This window comes from Rutidosis leptorrhynchoides, chromosome 1 (assembly GCF_046630445.1).
Source record: "Rutidosis leptorrhynchoides isolate AG116_Rl617_1_P2 chromosome 1, CSIRO_AGI_Rlap_v1, whole genome shotgun sequence".
NCBI lineage: Eukaryota > Viridiplantae > Streptophyta > Magnoliopsida > Asterales > Asteraceae > Rutidosis > Rutidosis leptorrhynchoides.
In genome coordinates, this window is record NC_092333.1 from 489,553,563 (window position 1) to 489,578,386 (window position 24,824).

The 24,824-nt window shown below is 36.2% G+C and overlaps 1 protein-coding gene across 1 annotated transcript; it reads right to left on the minus strand.

The window, feature by feature from the left end:
• Positions 1–30: 30 nt before the first annotated feature.
• On the minus strand, positions 31–1,044 carry LOC139840653 (uncharacterized). Its single transcript, XM_071830908.1, has 3 exons — positions 745–1,044; positions 493–657; positions 31–387 (listed from the first exon to the last, which is right to left on the minus strand). Exons 1-3 carry the CDS (start codon positions 1,042–1,044, stop codon positions 31–33), a joined length of 822 nt encoding a protein of 273 aa, XP_071687009.1.
• Between the last annotated feature and the right edge of the window lie 23,780 nt (positions 1,045–24,824).

Consider the following 24,824-nt stretch of genomic DNA (forward strand, 5'->3'; position numbering starts at 1 on the left):
GTATGCATCCAAACACTTAATACCCAACTGCTACGCTTTGCACATTACTGACAGTAGTGCTTCATACTCTGATTCATTGTTCGTAGCTGTTAACGCGAATTGAAGCGCATATGTGTGCTCTTCCCCCTCCGGACTTGTCAAAACTAACCCTGCGCCTGAACCCTCCGGGCCACAAGCTCCATCAGTATACAAATCCCAAGGTTGACTTTCCAGTAGTTCAGTTGCGATACTTTCCTTTGATGCTTCTATCTCAACCGTAGTTTCAGCCAAGTAATCTGCCAATATTTGTCGTTTAACCGCTGTTCGCGGAGAGAAGTTTATTTCGTGTTCCCCCAATTCTATGGCCCATTTAGCCAATCGCCCCGAAACCTCAGGTTTGTACAACACCTGTTATAATACAATCGCTGTCAGTATGTCGCATTTAATTCATGTACGCTAAAAGTGACTTATAAGATTGCGTTATACATAGGTAGCGCGTTCCGCGACTTATACCTGTCTTATTGGTTGATCAGTCAATACCACTCTAGGATGCACTTGGAAATACCGACGCAACCTACGAGCTGTGTGAACAAGTATGTATACTAGCTTTTCAATTGGAGTGTAATTGACCTCAATTCCACTAAGTGCCTTACTGACAAAGTATACAGGCATCTGTACCTGCGTTTTTAAAGAATGGGTTGCACATACACATAAACATATAATTCTCTATGCATATATAAAAAATAAACAAAGCATGATACATACCTTCCCATTATCTGCGACAAGAACAGGGCTTATGGCTTCTTTCGAAATCGCAAGATACAACATCAATGTTTCTCCCTGCACAAGCGCGGTTAAAGTATGCAGTTCTTTCAAAAGTGCCTTCATCTCTAGAAAAGCTTTCTCGGCCTCCTCTGTCCACTTGAAGTCTGACTTTTTCAATGAGTTCTTTAAAGTCTGGAAGAATGACAAAGACCTCTCCGCTGCTTTTGACAGGAAGCATGTTAGCACCGCTAATTTTCCTGTCAGACTTTGAACCTCTTTTATGGATTTCGATGACTGCATCTATTCCACCGCTTCAATTTTCTTGGGATTCGCACGGATTCCTCTTGGGGTTACTATGTGCCCCAAAAATTTTCCCTCTTCTTCCCCAAACCTGCACTTTGCGGGGTTAAGTTTCATGTTAATCTTACGCAGAGAGTTGAATGTTTCAAGGACGTCATCCAGCAGTTGCACTTCCGTATTGCTTTTGATAACCAAATCATTAACATAAGCTTCGAGGTTCCTACCGATTTGATCTTTGAACGCAGCATCGACCACCTGCTGATAGGTTGCGCCCGCGTTTTTCAGTCCAAAGGGCATCTTTGTGTAACAATAGATCCCTTGATCTGTATGGAATGCAGTCTTATCTTCATCAGCCTTTGCCATCTGAATATGATGATACCCCTTGTACGCATCCAAGAAACATTAAAATATGAACCCAGATAATGATTCGACTTTCCAATCTATCTCTAGAAGAGGATAGTTGTCTTTGGGGCATGCTTTGTTAATATCCTTAAAATCAACACACATGCGCCATGAACCATCGGCCTTCTTACTTCTGCTAAAGTGTCGGGGACTTTCATGCGCAGGCACTGCCACAAGGTAAGATGCCTTTTCCTGCAGAGCCCATGAATAAACCCGGACACTTTTTGGATTTCTGGCAGACCCGCCATCTTAGATAATTCTTTTGTATAGCGATCAATAAACTGACCAAGAGATTCTCTTGCCACCTGCCTGATATCATGGCATTCTACATGTGTTCTCTTCCGAGCGCGCATGTTATGGAAATTTAGCAAGAAACATGCGCGAAGATCATTGTACGAGTAGACGAGGGGGGATGAAAAATTATTGAACCACTCCCTCGCAACACCTTGAAGTAAAGTTTGAAATTCAAGACACTTGGTTTCATCATTCCATGCTTGCGCACGGGCAGTCCCTTCGTACATTTGTAAATAGTCATCGGGATCCGTTGTACCATCATACCATCCCATAGTTAACGGGATAACCGACGAGGATGTAGACACATAATTAGCGATATGAGGTGTAAACTTTTTCATTAACAGATGCGACCTCCAAAAAAGGTTTAACTTTATGACCCATCATCCCAGCATAAAATTTGTTTAAGATTTCTTCGCCCCGGTTAGGCATGTTGAATGCCTGGGCATACTCTTCCGGTGCAGCTCCAGCCAAGATGCTGAGTAAACTCTCCTGACTTTTCTTTCTATTCCCACCCGCAGAATCGTGGGCGCGCTCGGATGAGCCGCCTGGGGTAAAGAAAGTAGAGAGCTTCAGAATTGGCGAGGTATCTCGCGGGTAGCACACGTTATCAAGTGGAGTTTTAACATTTTTCGGCTCACTGAGCTCGATATTTTCTTTGTACAACCACTCGCATGCACTTACAGGTGTCATGATCCGCCTAGTATTAACTGTTGACTTTGGCGTTGAATATATCTGTATGGACCCTACTGTTGTGATTGGGGTTTCCTTCTCATATCCAGCTTCTTTGCCTTCTTCATCGTCCTCATCACCTGGCATCCAATATGTAGGGTTCTTAGGAGGAACCTCCTCGAATACCGGTGGGTCGGTGGCTGACGACATTTTTGCTTTCTCAGAGGAATTGTCTGCCCCTACATCAGGTTTCTTCTGTGAAGTAGGTGTTTTCTCTTGGTTTTTTGGTCCGGTCGGGCCGAATGCCTGATGACGGGACTGATCTTTACCAGACTTGTTTCCACCTCCCATAGCTTAGTACCTGTTATAGGAACAAACCATAAAAAGATCAAAAGCTTGAAAGTTAATCGTTCGTAACAAACAAACTTCTTATGCAGTTCTATTTATGGTCCCACGGATGGGGCCATTTAATCGAACATAAATCTGTCACATATAACTGATCATATGTTCAGTGCCATGTGGGAGTGTTTAAGAACATTATAGTGTTAATCTTCGGTCAATGATTACCGTGGATAACCCTTATTAAGATGAAGATCTACAAAAAGGGTGATTAACGACTTAGTTCACCATTAATGGCTTAGCCGCAATAATGGCCATTTGGGTGGTTTCGTAGGGTTACAGTTCGTAATGAACATACATGTTACCGTAAGATGTTTTCTGGATGAAATCGTTTAATTGAGTAATACAGAAAACGTTGATTGTTATTCGATGATGAATGATCTAGGTTTAGGATTATATTTATAGCTAAACCCTTACCCTAGATGTATCCTTAAACGACTCTAGATCCTTCCATATCAATCCCATAAATATAGGTATTATAGTTAGGAACAAGATTTCGGTTATTTTAGGATAAGATATGCCTTGTTGTTCATCTTTCTTATTCGCTAAGCAAGAGTTTACCGAATGCGCGCAATAGACACAATGCGGGACATGTTATACGTGCAGCCAGCACGTGATACGCATGATGCGCTAGGCGCAGAGGTACGCGTATCATTAGTACATATGATGTTTGGCCTTAATCTTCTACTAATTTCTTAGCATGTCACGGGAGATTTAAGTATGATGATTCTGATTAGAATAACTGAGAGAGTACCCTCGACACTTGTCCAAAACCTAGTAGTAAGGATATAAACGGTGCATCTTCGATATTCTGAGAACCTGCTAATCAGGTGGCCAGTCTATCATGGGCTATCGAACTAGGTCATATAGCTGTTAACATCTAACCCTTCTTAACATTAATTTAGAGTTACAAAATTGGTGTGATGACCCGCCAAAATTGCTATTGACCCGTTAAATCGACATATGGTCCCAGAATGAGGTTATGCCCTCTATATGCAACGTCTAAATAAAAGTTTGCATCCATTTAAAATAAGTTTTTCACAAATGGGAAATCACTAAAAATAGTAAATTCCCATCAATAATAAGATGCTAAGAATAGCAGTTCTCAAGAAGTTGAAACCTTTCCCAAAGGAGAAAGTTTCCAAAAATAGTAAGTTTCTAAAAATAAAACTTCTTTAATTAGTAGGTTTGACTAAGCCAACTTCAAAACCAACATAAGTAAATAAACAAGTGAATGCAAAAGTATTTTTAAACATTGCATTACAGACTTTATGCATCACCTTGTCCACTAGTAAGCAAACAAACAGCGGAAGCACCTTAGGAACCTGAGAATGAACATACTAAAAGTCAACAAGAATGTTGGTGAGTTACAGGTTTAAGTATTATAACAGTAACTAAAGTAGATCACAAGATTTTCCATGTTCAAAAATATTGTAAAAGGTTGTACCAAAAATTTAAGCACCCAGTAACTAAGCTTAACATAGATAATAAGCACCCCTGACATAAAATACAATGATACATGTGTACCTCTCAAATACTATACGTTCGGTAATTTTTGGTGTGAACAACTTGAACGGGTTTGTCAAACCCGATAGATCTGTATACACATATTCGTGCATACTAGTCCATCAACCAGTAGTTACTAGTTACCAATGCTAAGGGATTTATTATCAATTTCAGTGTAGAATAAAGTAAACACTTGTGTCTATTACGTAAAGTAAAAATGTATGTATTCTCATCCAAAAATGTAGAGTGAAAACTACAACTCACCTTAGTTGCACAACAAAAGTTTTGATAACAGCTTATGTTTGAGTACTCACGGCAAATAAATGTGACCACCTAAATATACATAAGTGGTTGAAATAATGTCTAACACAATAGTTCAGGTCATAGTATACCACAATCCTAATGCTTGAGATCGACACACAAAAGTAAACAAAAGTCAACACACAAAGTCAACTCAAAAGTGAAAGGTCAAAGTCAAAGGTCAAATAAAAAGTCAACTCATAAATCAACTCAGGTCAAAATCACCAAACATAGGTCAACTCTCACAATATAGTAGTAGTATTTAATTACACAGCAGTCCTACTAAAACGGTAGTGTTCGGTAGTGTCACTACTCGGTTTCACCCAACTAGTGCATGAAACTACTAACCACTACACATACATGTATATACTAGGCCTAATTTAATCATCAAAGTCAAGGTAAAACTTCATAACATGGCAAAATAACAAAAATCCATCTTATACTTAGTATCATACGATGTTTCACCGATCAATCAAAAAACAGGTCATGATCATACACAAAGAGTCAGTCATATATCATAGCACAAGAAACATGGCACCATAGTACTATCCAGATCTGTATATTAGCTCACTATCTTTATAAAAAAATCCTACTTCAATATCTAAGCATTTATAGAACTCAAGATATAACAATTTTCCTCAACAGTGTTTTCAGCATGCGCAGTCCGAGCAAAACATTTATAGAAAAATTACAAAAATTTAAAATGATGCAAATCCAATTGGAGAAATTCAAGAACAAGTCAAAATAACTTCTGTAAATTTATAAAGAAAATGGTTTAGGAAATTTGTACAGTTTATTCATGGAATATGAAATTGACATATTTGACAACAAGAATGAGACACGTGTTTACAAGTAGCACATCTACCACATAACAATTCAAATCATGTTACCGTCAAATGGAGGGCCTTCCTATACATGTAATTGAACATTTTATAGAAGATCATGTAATCTCAATATACCAATTTATCAAAATCACAAACAAAGCAAGAAAAGGTCAAATCAATTTTTCGTATAACATGTTTTGTTCATAATATAAAATCTGTAAATTGAAAACGCGCAATATCTAAATGAAAAATTATTGTATTTTCGAAAAGAACACATTTATAAACATATTATTAGGACCTGGTTTCAATTCCTGTATTTCCAAAATATCGAAAATCAACCCCTTGTTTCATACCGAAAGTCAATTAATCATAACTTTCGATCCGTAAATCGATAACACAGGATATCTTAATGAAAAGTTATTATTTTTTCGAGAGCTATCCAATTATAAACTTTTCATAAACTGAAAATTACAAGTTCATATCAGTAGAATACCATTGAAATTTATGATTTAACAACAAAACCTCAAATGGTGAAGATAACGAATAAAATCATGCGTATAAACAAAGACTCGAGCACTAGACTTCATTACACTACATAATACATATAAAAATCACAAATTAAAGATTAGGGTTCTTAGAGGTTTTTACCCAAATAGAGAAATTAAACGATGTAGTGTGTAGCTCTTAGCGTATAGATTACAAATATGAATTTTAATCGATGATCAAGCAATTAGAAGTGAGGTAGATGATGATGGATGACATCAATGACGATGGTGGCTGTTATTGTAGTCGACAGAATAGAAAAGAGAAAGGAAATGAAATAAAAGCTTCAGTGTTGTGGTTTAGGTGTTATAACCCTAACACATTTAATTAAACTTTCAAAAAGTTACACAACAACCCCTCACCACTTGGCCAATCGTTTTAGGGGACCAGGGGGTTGCAAAAGTTATTTTTTTACATTATGGCCACAAACATGCAAAAGCCTAATAATTACATGTCTCAAAAGATTCAAACCGCCAATAGTCTCTTACGGTCGTCAGGTTTCAATTGTACAAATTAAGAATTGAAATTCTCAAGTAAAATTTTAACTTCAATAAATATTACAAATACTAGTGAAAACGTTATTTTCTAAATTCGTGACTAAAAAGTCGCGTTACGATTGTCAGGTTGCACCTAACGAAGAATAGGGATTCTTATCAAAGGTTGTCACATAAATATTACAAATGATATTTATAGTTAATTATAACATAAAATGCTATCTAAATCATGTATGACACAAAAGTTAAATTAACAGTCGTTAAGGAATTAACGGAAAAATTAACGAAAAAGGAGGTTCGTTACATTACTTACCCGTTAAAGAAATTTTGTCCGGAAATTTAGCTGGTGTTAATCGTTGTTGCATCTGAGAACAATACGGATACTTCTACTTCATTTGATCTTCCTACTCCCAAGTGAAATCGGGTCCTCGTCTAGCTTTCCAATGAACTCTAACGATCGGTATCTTGCATGGTTTAAGACGCTTGACCTCTCGGTCCATAATTTCAACAGGTTCTTCTATGAAATGAAGTTTTTCAGCGATCCGGATCTCATTAAGAGGAATTGTGACATCCTCTTCAGCCTAACATTTCTTCAAGTTTCACACATGAAAAGTGTAGTGTATACTACTGAGCTCTTTATCATATTTATAAAGAAGTACTATAATGTTGGTATTAATTCTTATATATTAGAATTATTATCGGATGTAATTTAGTTTTGAATTTGATTTTGAAGTTGACAATCATAAATATTGTCTTTAATTATTTAGTCAGCATTTTGTTAAAATTGATTTTTTTTTCCATTTTACATGAATTAAATATAAGTTAAACTTAGATTTTATTATTAGTATTAATTGAGTATATATAGAAGATATAAGAATTGTACTTGATAATAAAAATTTTAACATCCATGATCGTGATAAAGCTACTAAATTTAATTATAAAGTATAATTTATTATTAGTAAGATTTATAATTTTAATAATAAAGTAAATATAAACAAAATTTAATCAGTAACTTATATGTAATTGATATGTTTTTTTGTATTGACTGAAAAAATTTAAATTAACAGAATTCATGAATTTATACAACCTATAAAACTGAATTCATGATTTTATAAATTTAAATAAAACTATCCATGATGCATATTAAAGACATATAATTTTTTTTATTGAAAATCATCATAAAATAAATATACAATGAAAAACTTGAATTTTAGAAGATGGTTTACCGATAGACAATATATGTGAATAATTGATAATGAATAGAATGCTTAAGAATAATTAAAAGGATAATGAAGAGTCATGTGAATGAAAAATCCATAAAACGAATGAGATGGTCATTTTAATTATGAGAAGCAAATCACATGTTTTAGTTTTAATGGATTACAGTATTTTTTAATTATATAATCTAATTAATTAATATTACTGACATTATTTTTTTTATTTTATAAGCTTTAATAAACTTTATTTGTAACATCGTCGTTTTAGATATTTAACAGATTATATATATATATATATATATATATATATATATATATATATATATATATATATATATATATATATATATATATATATATATATATATATATATATATATATATATATATATATAATGTTGATGAGTTGTAATCCCTTAAATCTAACAATTTGTTTGAAATCTAACGGACCAATCAGAGTGCGACATGTGGCGCGACAATCACATGTGATTAAATTTTTAAATTTTTTTTAAATATTATTTTTTTTCGAAATTTTTTTTTGAATTTTTTTTTTAAATTAAACATGTTAAATCCAATCACATGTGATTGTAACACCCAATCACATGTAATTATGCATGTCAAATCCAATCACACGTGATTGAAAAAAAATTTCAATTTTTTTTTAAAAATTATTACTTTTCTAAAAAAAAAAATTCAATTACATGTGATTGGATTTGACATGCAGAATCACATGTGATTGAATTTTACAATCACATGTGATTGGCATGCATAATCACATGTGATTTACTGCATATCAAATCTAATTACATGTGATTGAAAAAAGAAATTTGAAATTTTTTTTATTTTTTGAAAAAAGAAATTTCAATATTTTTTTTTTAAATATCTTCAATCACATGTGATTGCATGTGATTATCGCGCCATATGTCGTACTATGATTAATCCTTTGGATCTCAACTTAAAAGTTGGATTCATTTGAATATTTATTTAATGTTGATATATAATATAAATATAATATAATTATATAATTTATTTATATTTTGAAAATTAACATATAATTAAAAAAAGATTTATTTGAATTTAACTTATCTATTACGATTACTCCGTAATAAAATATGGTATATGGTAATTTTAGTTATCAGTAGAGGTTGACATCAATATAAGTAAAAGAAAGATGATATTTTATTAGTGTGATTTACTATTAAACTAACAAACTCACCCTCTAATGGTGTCTAGAGCCAGAAGAAAGTATAAAAAAAGCGATAAGAGTATTTAAGTAATAGTGCAATTCAAAATCAACTACCAGTAATAATGTCCCTTTAGTATTTCATGATGGCGTCTTGCTATGGTGAAAAATAATAAGATTATTTTTTAATGATATGCATACTCGAACCTATCGTGTAGCGCATTACACATGTTGCTCACGTGTTAAAACTATACGATGAATGAACAAATGTGCCATTAAAAGTAGTGCATATGAAACAAGCTCAAGAATATTGAGCGCAGCCAAGAACCAACATGCGCGGACACAGACCAATCATGGAAGATATTAACCTGCAAACTACAGATAAAGTAAAGACGCAGAGCACATAACCCAATATTGTACGATCACCCGCTAGCATTATAGTCCACGTAAACGACCAGAACAAACTAATAGCAGACCCGACATGATGCTTTTACTTTTGACAGCATTCGCATGTGAAATAGTACGGACACGATCTCATTGTCTTATTACATGGCACTAAGGGACAAATGGATTTTAACTATAAATAAAGGATGAGCCTCTGAATACAAGACAAGATCTTACACTTAGCCACACCAGAAGTTACACGTGCGCTACCAGATACACTAACTTCTCAACCCGCGCTACCGGTGTAATAGCTTTACCATCTTCACTCTCACGGTTACAGGTAACATTCCTTGAACATAAATCTGTTGGGAGGAGAATGTTTGCTAAGCTTAACGATAATATTAATCTTAACCAACGATAATAAGTGTTTTGATGATGACATATGCACATAACCAAAAGTGATGGTCGACATCTTGACATAAATATATAGGTTTACTAATCCACACTTACTCTAGCAAAAGACCAACCCTAATGAAGCTTAGAGTGAAAACATTAGGGAAAACAAAAAAAAATTACAAAACTCAGATGCTACACGGTTTGGGTCCACGATCAACCGCAGGTCAGACCGTGGGAGTCCTGTACCTTGGTTTATGAGAAACCAGGTACACGGTCGACTTCACGACTGACCGTGGATCGACCGCAGTTCGTTCTGTCCAAATCTCTTTACCAAATAAAGTTTGAACACTCCGGGGTATCCATTATTCACGAAACCTTTTTCAACATGCTTAGAATAGTTGCCCTCTTCATATACAAAAGAGTTTTGGTCACTCGAACGCCAATCTTAGTTAATTACACCTAATTACATCTTAATGACGTTTTAGTCTTGATTAAGGATAACTACATAAGTGTTATAAAATAACTTGTGCTCCTAAAAATGTATCTAGACATAATTAGGATGGTCATCAAGTCCCAATCAAGAGTTTTTCTTTCCATGTACATGTGTTGGACATTAATGTATACTTATACATTAATCTTGCAAAGTGCCATATTGCAAGTAAACTTACATAGCCTTAGTTTATTGCTATGTCATCACTATGTGTTTAATCCTAGATTAATCACTAAGTGATCTCTTGCTAATTATTAGATAAGTATTACTTTACTACCTGTTATTATTATATGGGTATTACTTTCACTACAACAAAAACGACCTTTCGGGACCCCCACAAGGGTCCTAATAGGTGACATATTGGGACCCTTTCGCTCATAGGACCGTTTGACACTTGGTTACTAGATAAGCCGTACCAAAAGGTAAAAAGGGTCGCAAAAAAAATATTACCTATTAGGACCCCAAAAAAGGTTCAATAAAGTGACGATCTACGTTAGTAAATAGGGTCCTAAAAACATTTTGGGACCCGTTATTGAAGGTCCTAAAAACTAATTGGGACCCTTTTTTACGATGGACACTAGTTCTTAAAAACATATTGGGAACCTTTATTACGAAGAAAATTGGTCCTAAAAAATATTTTTGGGACCCTATATTACGACCGATAAGGGTCCTAATCTAGATATCATGTAACGGCCATGATATCAATATGAAACCCTAAACTAATGTGACTAATTGGGACCCTTTATTACGATGGACAATGGTCCATAAAAACATATTGGCACCCTTTATTACGAAGGAAAATTTTCCTAAAAAATATTTTTGGGACACTTTATTTAGGCCGATATGGGTCCTAATATAGATATCATCTAATGGCCATGATATCAATAGGAAACCATGAATTAATGTGACTAATATAGTACCTCTAGAAAGGTTCCTAAAATATTTTTTTTAATTATCATGTCATAACCGTGATATTAAGAAGGAACGATTTACTAATTAGTACACCCAAAAAGGGGTCCAATAAAATGTAATATGTAATGGCCGTGTAATGGCAATGATGTTGGTAGTTCACGATTAAAATTTTTTTAATAGATCCAAAAAGGGTCCTAAAATTATATTCTATCATTTGCTTATCATCACAATGATCCCAATGGGATATGTATGTATATTTATATTTATTATATTTAATATATTTATTTATATTTATATATAGATTTATTATATGTATGCTTTCTTTAACCAACATAGACATGCAATTAATAATTTCCATTAATACAATTCAAACCAGATAACATCATATTGTTGCAAACTTAACAAAGGATAAGTAAGTAACACACTAAAAAAAACATCCAACAGAAAAGTAACTGAACATTAAAAAAAAAAAAAAAGCAGCACCGTCATCAAGCATTAGCCCCTGCCAATCATGCGAGCTTAATCCAGTGGCACAACCTACAAACAAATAATTAATGTATAAGCATAAGCATTCAAAGTTATTAAACCGAATAACATCAACAATTTAACATTGGCATACCGAGAGTAAAGAAGTTGGCCACGCAATAGTCACACCGGTAGCCTCTATCATTGTAGTAACAAGTTCAAATGGTCTTATCACTGCTTCATCACTTTTTATTGCGACTTGAACATGTACTTCACCCCAGCCTGGACCAATCTCTATTCCTCCAACCACTGTTAGTGGGTCTAAACTACGAAGCCTGCCTTTTGCGACAATCAGGGTTGGATTATTAATGCTCTTTAGATGGACTTCTTTGCCAACCTATTTTTAATTTTTAAACTATTAATTATTCAACTATAAATATTTTAACGTGGAGAATAACAATAGTAACTAAATAGAAATGTACCTGTAGTGGCGTATTGGTAATTATGCCATTATTTGTTGATGCATGAGGATTAACAACGGAATTATCTGTCATAACGTTCTTTTGTTTTTCACGTTCTTTATACTCCTGGAGTTCTGCTTTCAACTTGACGTTCTCTTGGCATAAAGCGGCACGACTCCTGACTTCACCCCAAACATCTAATACACGAACACCGAAACCATACATTTCTGCTCGTTCATGTTTAGCTGTACCCCTGACTTGTGTGTAGCGACCCGACAAAATCGTCATTGACAGCGCCGTCTACTTAGGTCCCATCACGTGGTCATAAGTCTTTAAAACAACGTTTGACCAAAAATATGTCGCATTCATTTCAATTATAAAGATGTTTTAAGGTTTACAAAGTAGGTTCGACGACCAAACATGTTACAACGTTAAGTACAATTGAAACCTATGCGACACAAATTAAGTTAAGTCAAAAGACGCTCCACGTATGTATGTATACTCGACATCCAAGCAAGTATCAAAAGTAATGAGCGGAAGCATGTAACACATATCGTTCAAGGACCTGAGAAAAACATAGAAAATCTGTCAACGAAAACGTTGGTGAAATCATAGGTTTAGTAAGTGAGTACGTAAGTAAGTTGAACCACAAGATTTATAGCGTTGAAGTAATAGTAAGAACATTCTAAAAGTTGTTATTACGACCACCCAATTATCAATGCTTAACTAACGTTACCCCATCACAATAGTGTTAGAACATAAACTGTTTCTCGAAAATATATTTCATCCGCATAACGGTAGCGAACCGTTCGAATGAGGGTTTGTCAAACCCATATGGCCATACAACATAAGTTCTCGCTTACACCCGGCAAGTGCAACTAATGATAATCGAATTGAGGATTTTTGTTCTAACTCGTACGTAGAATTTTTGTTTCCGTACTTGTGTTCACTTTGTTAATCGAAACTTTTATGTTTTTCTCATCCCAAATGTAAGTTTAAAATAGTAAAAGTGGGACTATGATCTCACCTTGAATGCACGAGTAAATAAAGTACTTCACAAGTAAACGTGTGCAAATAAATGATGCTAGCCTTGACCTAAATAAATAGGTTGTATCAATAACGGTAAACACGGTTGGTCAAAGTTATCCAATTAGTCCTATGGCTCATTACAACTTGATTATATAGCATGTGAATCAAGTTGTCAAGTTTCATGCAAGCTACAAGTATAAAAGCATGATAGAACAAGTTACAGGGCAATCGGAGGCGTGTGGCATAGTTGAAATCGAATGAAAAGTTGAAAAGTGGACAGAAACTGTTGGAAGCTTTAAGCCGCACCGCGGCTGGAATACCCGCGCCGCGGGTTAAGGCGTGGTTTGAGGGTCGAGCATTTAGATGGTTCCAGAACATCTAAGTCTTTGTTAAGCCGCGCCGCGGCCTGAAGACCCGCGCCGCAGTTAGTATCTGATCAAAATTTCTGGGCAGTTTTAAATGTCAAACGAGCAAATCTTCAAACAAACGCAACTTATGAACCGTAAACACTTAAATTGCATGCCATACATCGTTGGAAAGGTAATTTGGCTTGGAATACAACTAACCACATTTCATCAATCAAAAATGTCACTTACAATAGTCAAAACCAGATTAAAAGCTCGTTAAATGCCCACCATTAATGCTTTCAAGTCCATAAATGCATATTTATGATTCGGGAATTAAATGCATACATATTATACGCCGTTTTGTAGGTAATCAAGCATACAATACTACTAAACACTTACAAATAACATTTCAAAGCATTCAATGCATCAAAAATCCATTTTACTTCTATCAAACCCTAACTCAAAATCACAAATTTAACAATTTTGTTTATGAAACTAATCCATGCAAACCTACCTACCAAATTGAAGCTAATGATGCTAGGAACACATTTAACACGTGCACTTTTAACATCTAACAACATTTAAGCAACAAAATCTCAAAATCATACACACCAAATTTCAAGTTCATGCTAGTTTCCTAAAATAACTAGATCGAACATATAAATCACATATTCATGTTAGACTTGAGCCATAGACACTAATTAACACTTTAATAAGTTAAAAACATCAAGAACACAAAATCTAGTGTTTTTAGAAGGTTACCCAAACGATATGTAATCGGTATGGATTCGAAGAGGAAGATGCAAGGATTCCAAATATGTAATTCGTCTGAATTGATGCTTGCTAGATCTTGAATAGATGATGAATCTTTGTTTTGGATTTTGAGAGAAAAATGTGAAAGTATTAAAGAAAATGGAAATGAAGTGGATAATGAAAGGAGGTGGGTGTTGACTAGTCCATCTAGTCACATCTTTGATCAATTGGCGAAACTAGTCCCTCGAGTTTGGTTGCGGGTGCGGGAATTACCTAAACGAGATAATTTAGAAACGCGTATTAACGGAAGATGTTATAATCATATAACGGACTTTAAATAATTAAACGGAAAGTAAACGGAAAAAGCGGGATGTTACATTACCTACTCCTTAAAAGAAATTTCGTCCCGAAATTTAAGTAGGCGTAGTAGTCGTTGTTTCTTCCTCGAGATCTTGCATTTCCGATTCCACGAATAAATGAGGTTATTTCCTTTGAATTTGATCTTGTCTTTCCCAGGTAAACTCGGGTCCTCTTTTGGCGTTCCAACGGACCTTGACAATTGGAATTCGGCTTTGTTTTAACGTTTTGACGGAGTGGTCCACAATTTCAACCGGTTCCTCCACAAAATGAAGTTTGTCATCAATAGTAAGCTCCTCGAGAGGAATGACGACTTCGGGTTTGGCAAGGCACTTTTTCAAGTTGGATACATGGAAAGTAGGATGAACGAAGCTCAATTGAGGTGGAAGATCTAAACGATAAGCAACGGTTCCAACACACTCCAAGATTTCAAAAGGACCAATATATCGCGGATTTAGCTTCCTGCATTTCCTGAAACGGACTACACCTTTCCAAGGCGCGTCTTTTAACATTACACGGTCACCGACTTAAAATTCGAGGTCGTTGCGTCTTTTGTCGGTATAGCTCTTTTGACGACTTCGGGCCGTCTTAAGTCTATCTCGGATTTGAACGATCTTCTCGGTTGTTTCATGAATGAGTTTGGGTCCGGTGATTTGTGTGTCACCTACTTCGGCCTAACAAAGAGGTGAACGACATTTTCAGCCATATAAAGCTTCAAATGGTGCGGCGTTAATACTCGCGTGATAACTATTGTTGTAAGAGAATTCGGCGAGAGGCAAGTGCTTATCCCAAACTTTTCCAAAGTCGATAACACAAGCTCATAGCATGTCTTCTAAAGTTTGAATTGTGCGTTCGCTTTTTCCGTCAGTTTGTAGATGATATGCGGTGCTCATGTCTAAACGCGTTCCCAACGCTTGTTGTAGAGTACGCCAAAATCTAGAAACAAAACGGCCATCTCGGTCAGAAATAATCGATAAAGGCACACCGTGACGGGCTACGATCTCCTTAATGTAAAGTTGTGCAAGTTTTTCTATGTTGTCGGTTTTCTTCATAGCTAGGAAGTGTGCGGATTTGGTGAGTCGGTCAACAATGACCCAAATAGTATCATAACCGCCCACCGTCTTTGGTAGTTTGGTGATAAAATCCATTGTTATCCTTTCCCACTTCCATTGCGGGATTTCGGGTTGTTGAAGTAGTCCGAACGGTCTTTGATGTTCGGCTTTGACTTTGGAGCAAGTTAGGCACTTTCCAACATAATTAGCAACGTCCCTTTTAATGTTCAGCCACCAATATTGTTCTTTGAGGTCGTGATACATCTTATTGGCACCGGAGTGAATCGAATATCTTGACTTATGAGCTTCGTCTAAAATAAGGCTTCGTAGGTCCCCATAACTAGGTACCCAAATTCTTCCGACGAAATATCGGAGTCTGGTTTCTTTAACTTCGAATCGAGAGGTGAGGACGTTCAAGTGTTCGAGAGAGATGTTTTCATCCTTGAGAGCCTCATCTTGGGCTACCCGAATTTGGCTATTGAGGTTGGTGTGGATGGTGATGTTTAAAGCTCGGACACGAAGAGGCACCGCTCTTTCCTTTCGACTTAAGGCATCGGCTACTACATTTGCCTTTCCGGGATGGTAACGAAGCTCACAATCGTAATCGTTTAAGGTTTCAATCCACCGTCATTGTCTCATGTTTAGTTGCTTTTGATCGAAGATGTGTTGGAGGCTTTTGTGATCGGCGAAGATGGTACTTTTGGTTCCATAAAGGTAGTGTCTCCACATTTTAGGTGCAAAGACAACGGCTCTGAGTTCGAGATCATGTGTCGTATAGTTTCGTTCGTGAACTTTTAGTTGTCGAGAGGTATAAGCAATAACTTTCGTTAGTTGCATCAACACACACCCAAAACCATATTTCGAGGCATCGCAATACACAACAAAATCATCATTGCCTTTGGGAAGTGACAAGATAGGAGCGGTGGTTAGTTTTGTCTTCAAGGTTTGAAATGCGGATTCTTGTTCAGTTGCCCAAATGAATTTCTTTTCCTTGTGAGTTAACGCGGTTAGAGGACGAGCAACCAAAGAGAAGTCCTTGATGAATCTTCGATAGTATCCGGCGAGACCCAAGAATTGACGAATGTGAGTAGGAGTAGTAGGAGTTTCCCATTTGCTAATGGATTCGATTTTTGCGGGATTGACTTTAATACCTTGATCACTTACAACATGACCAAGAAATTGAACTTCCTTCAACCAAAATTCACATTTGGAGAATTTGGCATAGAGTCGTTTTTGTCTCAAAAGTTCAAGCACAAGTTGGAGGTGTTGTTCGTGCTCTTCTTCGCTTTTAGAATAGACTAAAATATCATCGATGAACACGATAACGAATTTGTCGAGGTATGGTTTGCACACGCGGTTCATGAGGTCTATGAACACCGCCGGTGCGTTAGTGAGACCAAATGATATTACAAAAAATTCATAACTACCATAACGAGTCCGGAAAGCGGTTTTGGAGACATCTTCCCCCTTAACCCTTAATTGATGGTAACCCGAGCGGAGATCGATTTTCGAATATACACGAGATCCTTGTAGTTGATCAAAGAGGTCATCAATGCGAGGAAGAGGATATCGGTTCTTAACCGTCAACTTATTTAGCTCACGATAGTCGATACACATTCGTAGGGATCCATCTTTCTTTTTAACAAACCAAATCGGAGTGCCCCATGGTAAATGGCTAGGTTGGATAAAACCACGGTTAAGTAGTTCTTTGATTTGACTTTGTAATTCTTGCATTTCGGAGGGAGCAAGTCTATACGGTGCACGTGCTACGGGTGCGGCTCCCGGAATAAGATCGATTTGGAATTCTACCGGTCGATGAGGTGGAAGACCTGGCAATTCGTTGGGAAATACATCGAAAAAGTCACGAACAATTGGCACATCATTGATATGCTTCTCGTCGAACTCGACTTTCTTAACGTGGGCAAGGATCGCAAAACAACCCTTACGGAGTATTTTTCTAACTTTAAGGCACGAGACGAGGTTGAGTCCAGTGCAACTCTTATCGCCATAAACAATCAAAGGTTCACCATTCTCGATAGGAATTTAGATTGCGTTAAGATCACAAAGGATGTGAGATTTCGTTTTTGCTAACCAATTCATACTAATTATTACATCGAAGCTCCCTAGTTCCATAGGTATCAAGTCAATTTCAAATTCCTTACCCAATAAGTTTAACGTACACCCCCGATAATATTTGTCGGCACTCAATAGTTTCCCGTTGGCCACTTCAATGGTATAAGTGGTATCTAGTGGAAGTGGTGGAGTGCTAAAAGAATGAGTCAAAGTCTTGGATACAAAACTCTTATCGGCACTCGAATCGAATAAACAAGTAACATAAGTGTTGTTGAGAAGAAACGTACCCGTGACTAGTTCATTGTCATCTCAGGCTTCCTCGGTGTTGATGTTGAAAGCTCAGCCGCGCGTATTGGGGTTATCTTTCTTCTTTGGGCATGCATTTCTATAATGACCTTGTTGGCCACATCCGTAACAAGTGACCGCCTTTGGTGCATTGGGCCCCTTTTGAGCGACGGGGGCGACGATTCTACAATCTTTAGCCATGTGACCAATTCCTTGGCACCGGTGGCAAACTAGCGTGCCACATTCACCAAAATGATGCTTGTGGCATTTGTTGCAAAAAGGTTTGGTTCCGGCATAACTTTTCTTGCTGTCGGAGGTGAGAGGCTTTTTGGTGAAGTTGTTGTTACTTGATTGGGGGGCTTCCCAATTTCTTTTGTTGTTACTCGACTTATCCTCAGCTTTAGGTGCTGGTACATCGATTTCATCCACTGTTTCAATTAATTTGCGGGCCATATTCAAAGCTTCTTGATGATTGGAGGGTTTGGATGACATTACCCCGTGTTTGATGCTCTTTGGAAGACCATCTATGTAAAGTTCAACCCTTAAAGACTCAGGGTTCACGAGGTTTGGGCACATCAAGGATAGCTCGGCGAATCGTTGATTATAAGCCTTGAGGTCGTTTCCGACCGCTTTTAGAATCCTTAGCTCTTGTTCGAGCTTGCGAGTCTCTTCACGTGGGAAGTACTCGATGATCATCTTTTCCTTTAAGTCGGACCAAGAGAGAGCGTGAGCTTCATCTGTACCCGCCGATTGTATATACGTGTTCCACCACGTGAGAGCGATACTGGCGAAAGTGTGGGTGGAATATTTGACCTTGTCTTGGTCCCGACAACCGCTTATGCAAAAGACGGCTTCCGTTTGTTTAAACCATCGGGTGAGCATAACCGGTCCTCCGGTCCCATCAAAAGTATGAGGTTTGCACCCCATGAAAGCTTTGTAGGAGCATCCCTCATTTGAGTTACCGGCTCCATTGTTGTTGTTGTTGTGGTTGTTGTTATTGTTGTTGTTGTTGGATGAGTGACCGGCCATGGCCGCATCCACGGCGGTGGCTATCATTCGTTGTAGAGCTTGTTCGGGTGTTTCATGGCGCGGTACAAGGCGAGGAGGTATTGTTCCTTCAAAACACAAGAATATCGTTGATTAGTATTCTTAATAATACTAACCGTGATATGGAATGAGGATAAGGAGAAAAAATTTCCTTGACTCGCCTTAAATTCTTTATGTCATAATGTCGGAACGTTCATATGAGTCACCGTAATATAATCCTTGAAATTATATTACCCTAATTCATATGTGCATTCGACATTATTTCACTAAGTCAAGGTGGCATGTCAATCAAATTAAATAACGTGAGATTAAGATGGAATAAGAGAAGATATGAGTAGAAACATTCGAGTATAAATGCACAAGTAGTCAAGTAATTCCTACTTCAAGTCTATATGCCGGTCGTAGTCTAGACTCACTAATGTACCCTATGACTCGAGGTTGACACCAATGAACTCTAAATCCCTACAACCAACTCTCTGATACCATCTGTAACAACAGATGGGGTAGAAATCCACTCAGTGCCTTTCCAGCTAACCGCTTAGTGACCACTGAGCGTACTTCAGACACCAATTTTATGGCCCGCATTTCTGCCAAACTGCCAACCCTCCTACAAAGGGACCACAAGGGGTAAGAGCCAATGCTTCGTCACAGGTTACACTGTGAGAACCCCCTCTACGATTAACCAGCCAAAAAGGATAGTCTGTTCGGGTGCCCAGCGTGACAGTCGGAGCGTGTGACTACCTTTACGGCTAAGGTTAAACCAGCTTTGATACCATCTGTAGCGACCCGACAAAATCGTCATTGATGGCGCCGTCTACTTAGGTCCCGTCACGTGGTCATAAGTCTTTAAAACAACGTTTGACCAAAAATATGTCCATTCATTTTAATTATAAAGATGTTTTAAGGTTTACAAAGTAGGTTCAATGACCAAACATGTTACAATGTTAAGTACAATTGAAACCTATGTGACATAAATTAAGTTAAGTCAAAAGACGCTCCACGTATGTATGTATACTCGACATCAAAGCAAGTATCAAAAGTAATGAGCGGAAGCATGTAACACATATCGTTCAAGGACCTGAGAAAAACATAGAAAAACTGTCAACGAAAACGTTGGTGAAATCATAGGTTTAGTAAGTGAGTACGTAAGTAAGTTGAACCACAAGATTTATAGCGTTGAAGTAATAGTAAGAACATTCTAAAAGTTGTTATCACGAGCACCCAATTATCAATGCTTAACTAACGTTACCCCATCACAATAGTGTTAGAACATACACTGTTTCTCGAAAATATATTTCATCCGCATAACGGTAGCGAACCGTCCGAATGAGGGTTTGTCAAACCATATGGCCATACAACATAAGTTCTCGCTTACACCCGGCAAGTGCAACTAATGATAATCGAATTGAGGATTTTTGTTCTAACTCGTACGTAGAATGTTTGTTTCCGTACTTGTGTTCACTTTATTAATCGAAACTTTTATGTTTTTCTCAACCAAAATGTAAGTTTAAAAGAGTAAAAGTGGGACTACGATCTCACCTTGAATGCACAAGTAAATAAAGTACTTCACAAGTAAACGTGTGCAAAGAAATGATGCTAGACTTGACCTAAATAAATAGGTTGTATCAATAACGGTAAACACGGTTGGTCTAAGTTGTCCAATTAGTCCTATGGCTCATTACGACTCGATTATATAGCATGTGAATCAAGTTATCAAGTTTCATGCAAGCTACAAGTATAAAAGCATGTTAGAACAAGTTACGGGGTAATCAGAGGCGTGTGGCATAGTTGAAATCGAATGAAAAGTTGAAAAGTGGACATAAACTGTTGGAAGCTTTAAGCCGCGCCGCGGCTGGAATACCCGCACTGCGGGTTAAGGCGTGGTTTGAGGGTCGAGAATTTTGATGGTTCCAGACCATCTAAGTCTTTGTTAAGCCGCGCCGTGACCTGAAGACCCGCGCCGCGGTTAGTATCTGATCAAAATTTCTTGGCAGTTTTAAATGTCAAACGAGCAAATCTTCAAACAAACGCAACTTATGAACCGTAAACACTTAAATTGCATGCCATACATTGTTGGAAAGGTAATTTGGCGAGGAACACAACTAACCACATTTCATCAATCAAAAACGTAACTTACAATAGTCAAAACTAGATTAAAAGCTCATTAAATGCCCACCATTAATGCTTTCAAGTCCATAAATACATATTTATGATTTGGGAATTAAATGCATACATATTATACGCCGTTTTGTAGGTAATCAAGCATACAATACTACTAAACACTTATAAATAACATTTCAAAATATTCAGTGCATCAAAAATCCATTTTACTTCTGTTAAACCCTAACTCAAAATCACAAATTTAACAATTTTGTTTATGAAACTAATCTATGCCAACCTACCTACCAAATTGAAGCTAATGATGCTAGGAACACATTTAATACATATACTTTTAACATCTAACAACATTTAAGCAACAAAATCTCAAAATCAAACACACCAAATTTCAAGTTCATGCTAGTTGCCTAAAATAACTAGATCGAACATATAAATCACATATTTATGTTAGACTTGAGCCATAGACACTAATTAACATTTTTATAAGTTAAAAACATCAAGAACACAAAATCTAGTGTTTTTAGAAGGTTACCCAAACGAGATGTAATCGGTATGAATTCGAAGAGGAAGATGCAAGGATTCCAAATATGTAATTCGTTTGAATTGATGCTTGCTAGATCTTGAATAGATGATGAATCTTTGTTTTGGGTTATGAGAGAAAAATGTGAAAGTATTAAAGAAAATAGAAATGAAGTGGATAATGAAAGGAGGTGGGTGTTGACTAGTCCATCTAGTCACATCTTTGATCAATTGGCGAAACTAGTCCCTCGAGTTCGGTTGCGGGTGCGTGAATTACCTAAACGAGATAATTTAGAAACGCGTATTAACGGAAGATGTTATAATCATATAACGGACTTTAAATAATTAAACGGAAAGTAAACGGAAAAAGGCAGGATGTTACATTGTGCATAGATATCATCTGGTCCAGGCTCATCGAGTGAACCTTCTGGTAATTCCTTGGAAAGTTCTTTCATTTGTTCCTGTAAATAGAAAAATGAACATTAAAATCCCCACGGTAAACCACGGGTAGAGAGGCCATAAAATAATGATTACATTTAAGCAAAAATAGTTATCATTCTGCCAGCACATTCAGTTTTGTAATTATGTAACTTACAAGTTGTTTTACAGCTTCAGAATTGTTTGTGATGTCAGCTTTCGAGAAAGACCGCTCAAAAATGTCCACTCTACTCGGCTCTCTTCCCAATTGTATCTGTTGTAACAAAAAGAAAATGAGTAACAACATTAAAAATAGTACTATAATAACATTTGCATTTGTAATAAACTTACCTTTAGTTCCTCACGAATTTGTGCATAACTCTTTTTGCCGATCAATGGGTGCAATGACCTTTTTTGCCGATTACGTTTATTTTTCTCACTCATGCCCCATTTTAGGAAAATGAAATATTATAATAAGATAAACAATAATATAATGTTATTTTAATATGAAGACAGGATCATACCTTTGATGCATCACCATTCCAAAAGTCAACAAGTCTTTTCCATTGTTTTTTTGGACTACCTCAGGTCTGGCTCTTAATTGTTCGCGGCATGATTTACTTAGATCATAGTGAAGCTTCTTAAGTCTATTCCTCCAGCTCTTGACCTTTTTTGTAATAATTTGAAGGATCCACTTATTAGCATCTCCACGAATGTCAAATTTTGTCTACAAATTAAATATAAACTGTCAGTTTAGTAAAACATAAAAGATAATCAATGACATCCACTTTTTATGTATAGACCTTTATGATAGCAAGCAAATCCTTCTTTGTTGATTTATGAACTTTATGCCAACATTTGTAAAGAGGACATTGCTTCCTACTCCTAGCTAACACACCCATGAAATGGGTAAGCTTACAACTTTTTTTATTAACAGGTTGTCCAAATTCATTTACTACGATAATTGTTCGCTCCAATTCTGTTCGTTCCCATGTCTTTTTCATTTGTGTTGGTCCTCTTGGCACGTAGCGTTTAGTTGTTGCTGAAAGACAGAACGTGAATAAATTTTTATTTGGTATAATCAAATTCATTAACTATACACAGATAAAACCAAATTCACTAGAATACCTGATCCACTATCCACATCATTTTGAATTTCTTGTTCTGTTGGGACAAGTTCCTCTTCTTGATCTTCTTGATCTTCTTCTACTTTTTGATCACAAAAGTCATTATCAAAGTTTGAATATAGGATTGACAAAACAAAAGAATGATGTTGCAAATATTGAAAGTTTACCTTGGTCATGCTCAAGTTGAGTAAGTTCACGGTCTGCGTTCAGCTCCCAATCAATCTCTGTTTCATAATCCAATTCTTTTTGAGAATTAACTTCATGGTCATCTGGGTACACCATCTCGGTATCATGACAATCGATGTCATCATTGATGTCGCCAGTTCGTTCTTCATTAGTCATCTCATCTGTAATTGAAGAAGGTTATATATAATAGTAAATTAAAACTAGGATTAATAATCAGTCGATGTCAGAAATAAATTTGTTGAAAAATAAGACTGACACAACCTAGAATAAAGATTAACCCACCATTGGTGACTCTATCTATCGCTTTCAGCTGTTTTGGCGAATCTGTTTACAGTGTTGTACCAACTCTCTTCTTGCATTTCTTAGACTGTTGTGACATACGAGTTACGCACCCCTTGTACTAGCCATCTGTAACTTTTTCTTTTAAGATTTTGTAACCATCTCATTATGGTTCATAGTCGTAGAACTCACACATTTCTTCCTTAAATTAGCCACGCTATTTAGCGACATTGGTTTTATGTAATTTTTATGCTTTTTCTGCAAGAAGTAACAGTTTGTTAAATAAATATAATGAAATAAAATGTGTTAAAATAATTTCTTTTTACCTTTTTAGACACCTTGGATGTTGTTACATCTGCTTTAACAAAATCATCCTCACCATCAATGTCAAGCAACTCATCAGGCATATAATCATCACCCTCATCAATCAACCTTAGAGTTGATTTATCTTTCTTTTGTTTTTTCCCAGATTTTTTTGTATGCAAAGAATTAAGAAGATTTGGCGGATCATAGGATTCAAATACTTGTGCATTCTTCTGCATCGTCATAATTCTCTCATTTTCATAAGTATTGATAGGTTCCATTGATCTTTGACCTTGATTACTTCTACTTGACAGAAGAAAGATAAGTTTAGATGAACATAAGGATGATCAACGTAATCATGGCGATATCGTTACAAGTAAAAGACAACTAAAACAAGACAATCATGTTGAAAACCTAAATCTATTTCTAGTAATCATGGCTATGACAGTAAACATTTATTTGTCTTATAAAGATTAAAATATACCATACATCAATGTAAACATGATGATGTACCTAAATCTATAAGTATACTAGAATAAATCTCATAAACTATTAGAAATAAATGAGCATATCAATTTCGATCAGTTTCAGTTTCATAAACGAGATAATAGAATAAGTAAACAATATGTTATAACCATAGTATGAAACAGAATATTAACTATGATTGCAGTATATGAAACATATGCTACAACAACATCACAGATTTACAAGGTCAAGATCCAAAGTAATTACCTTTTCTCCGATTGATTTTAAAAACTCATAGACCTTGCTGCGAAAAAATATTATGTGTGATACTAGATCTTCTCCAATAGAATTACAAAAAAGAGTTAACATATTGATCGGTTTATTGGTGGGAAGCATAATGACGTTCAAAAATTTTGGGAAAAAAGGATTGGTGGGAAGCAAAATGGCGATCTAAAAATTTCGGATCAAAAATTCATGCTTCAAA

What these genes read in the sequence shown, in the direction of transcription:
- LOC139840653 (XM_071830908.1), bottom strand. Translation starts at nt 1,044, where the DNA reads ATGCAGTCATCGAAATCCATAAAAGAGGTTCAAAGTCTGACAGGAAAA. An exon ending in TTGTCGCAGATAATGGGAAG is followed by an intron (nt 658 to 744) that starts GTATGTATCATG and finishes TTAAAAACGCAG; the next exon opens with GTACAGATGCCTGTATACTT. An exon ending in CTGATCAACCAATAAGACAG is followed by an intron (nt 388 to 492) that starts GTATAAGTCGCG and finishes GTATTATAACAG; the next exon opens with GTGTTGTACAAACCTGAGGT.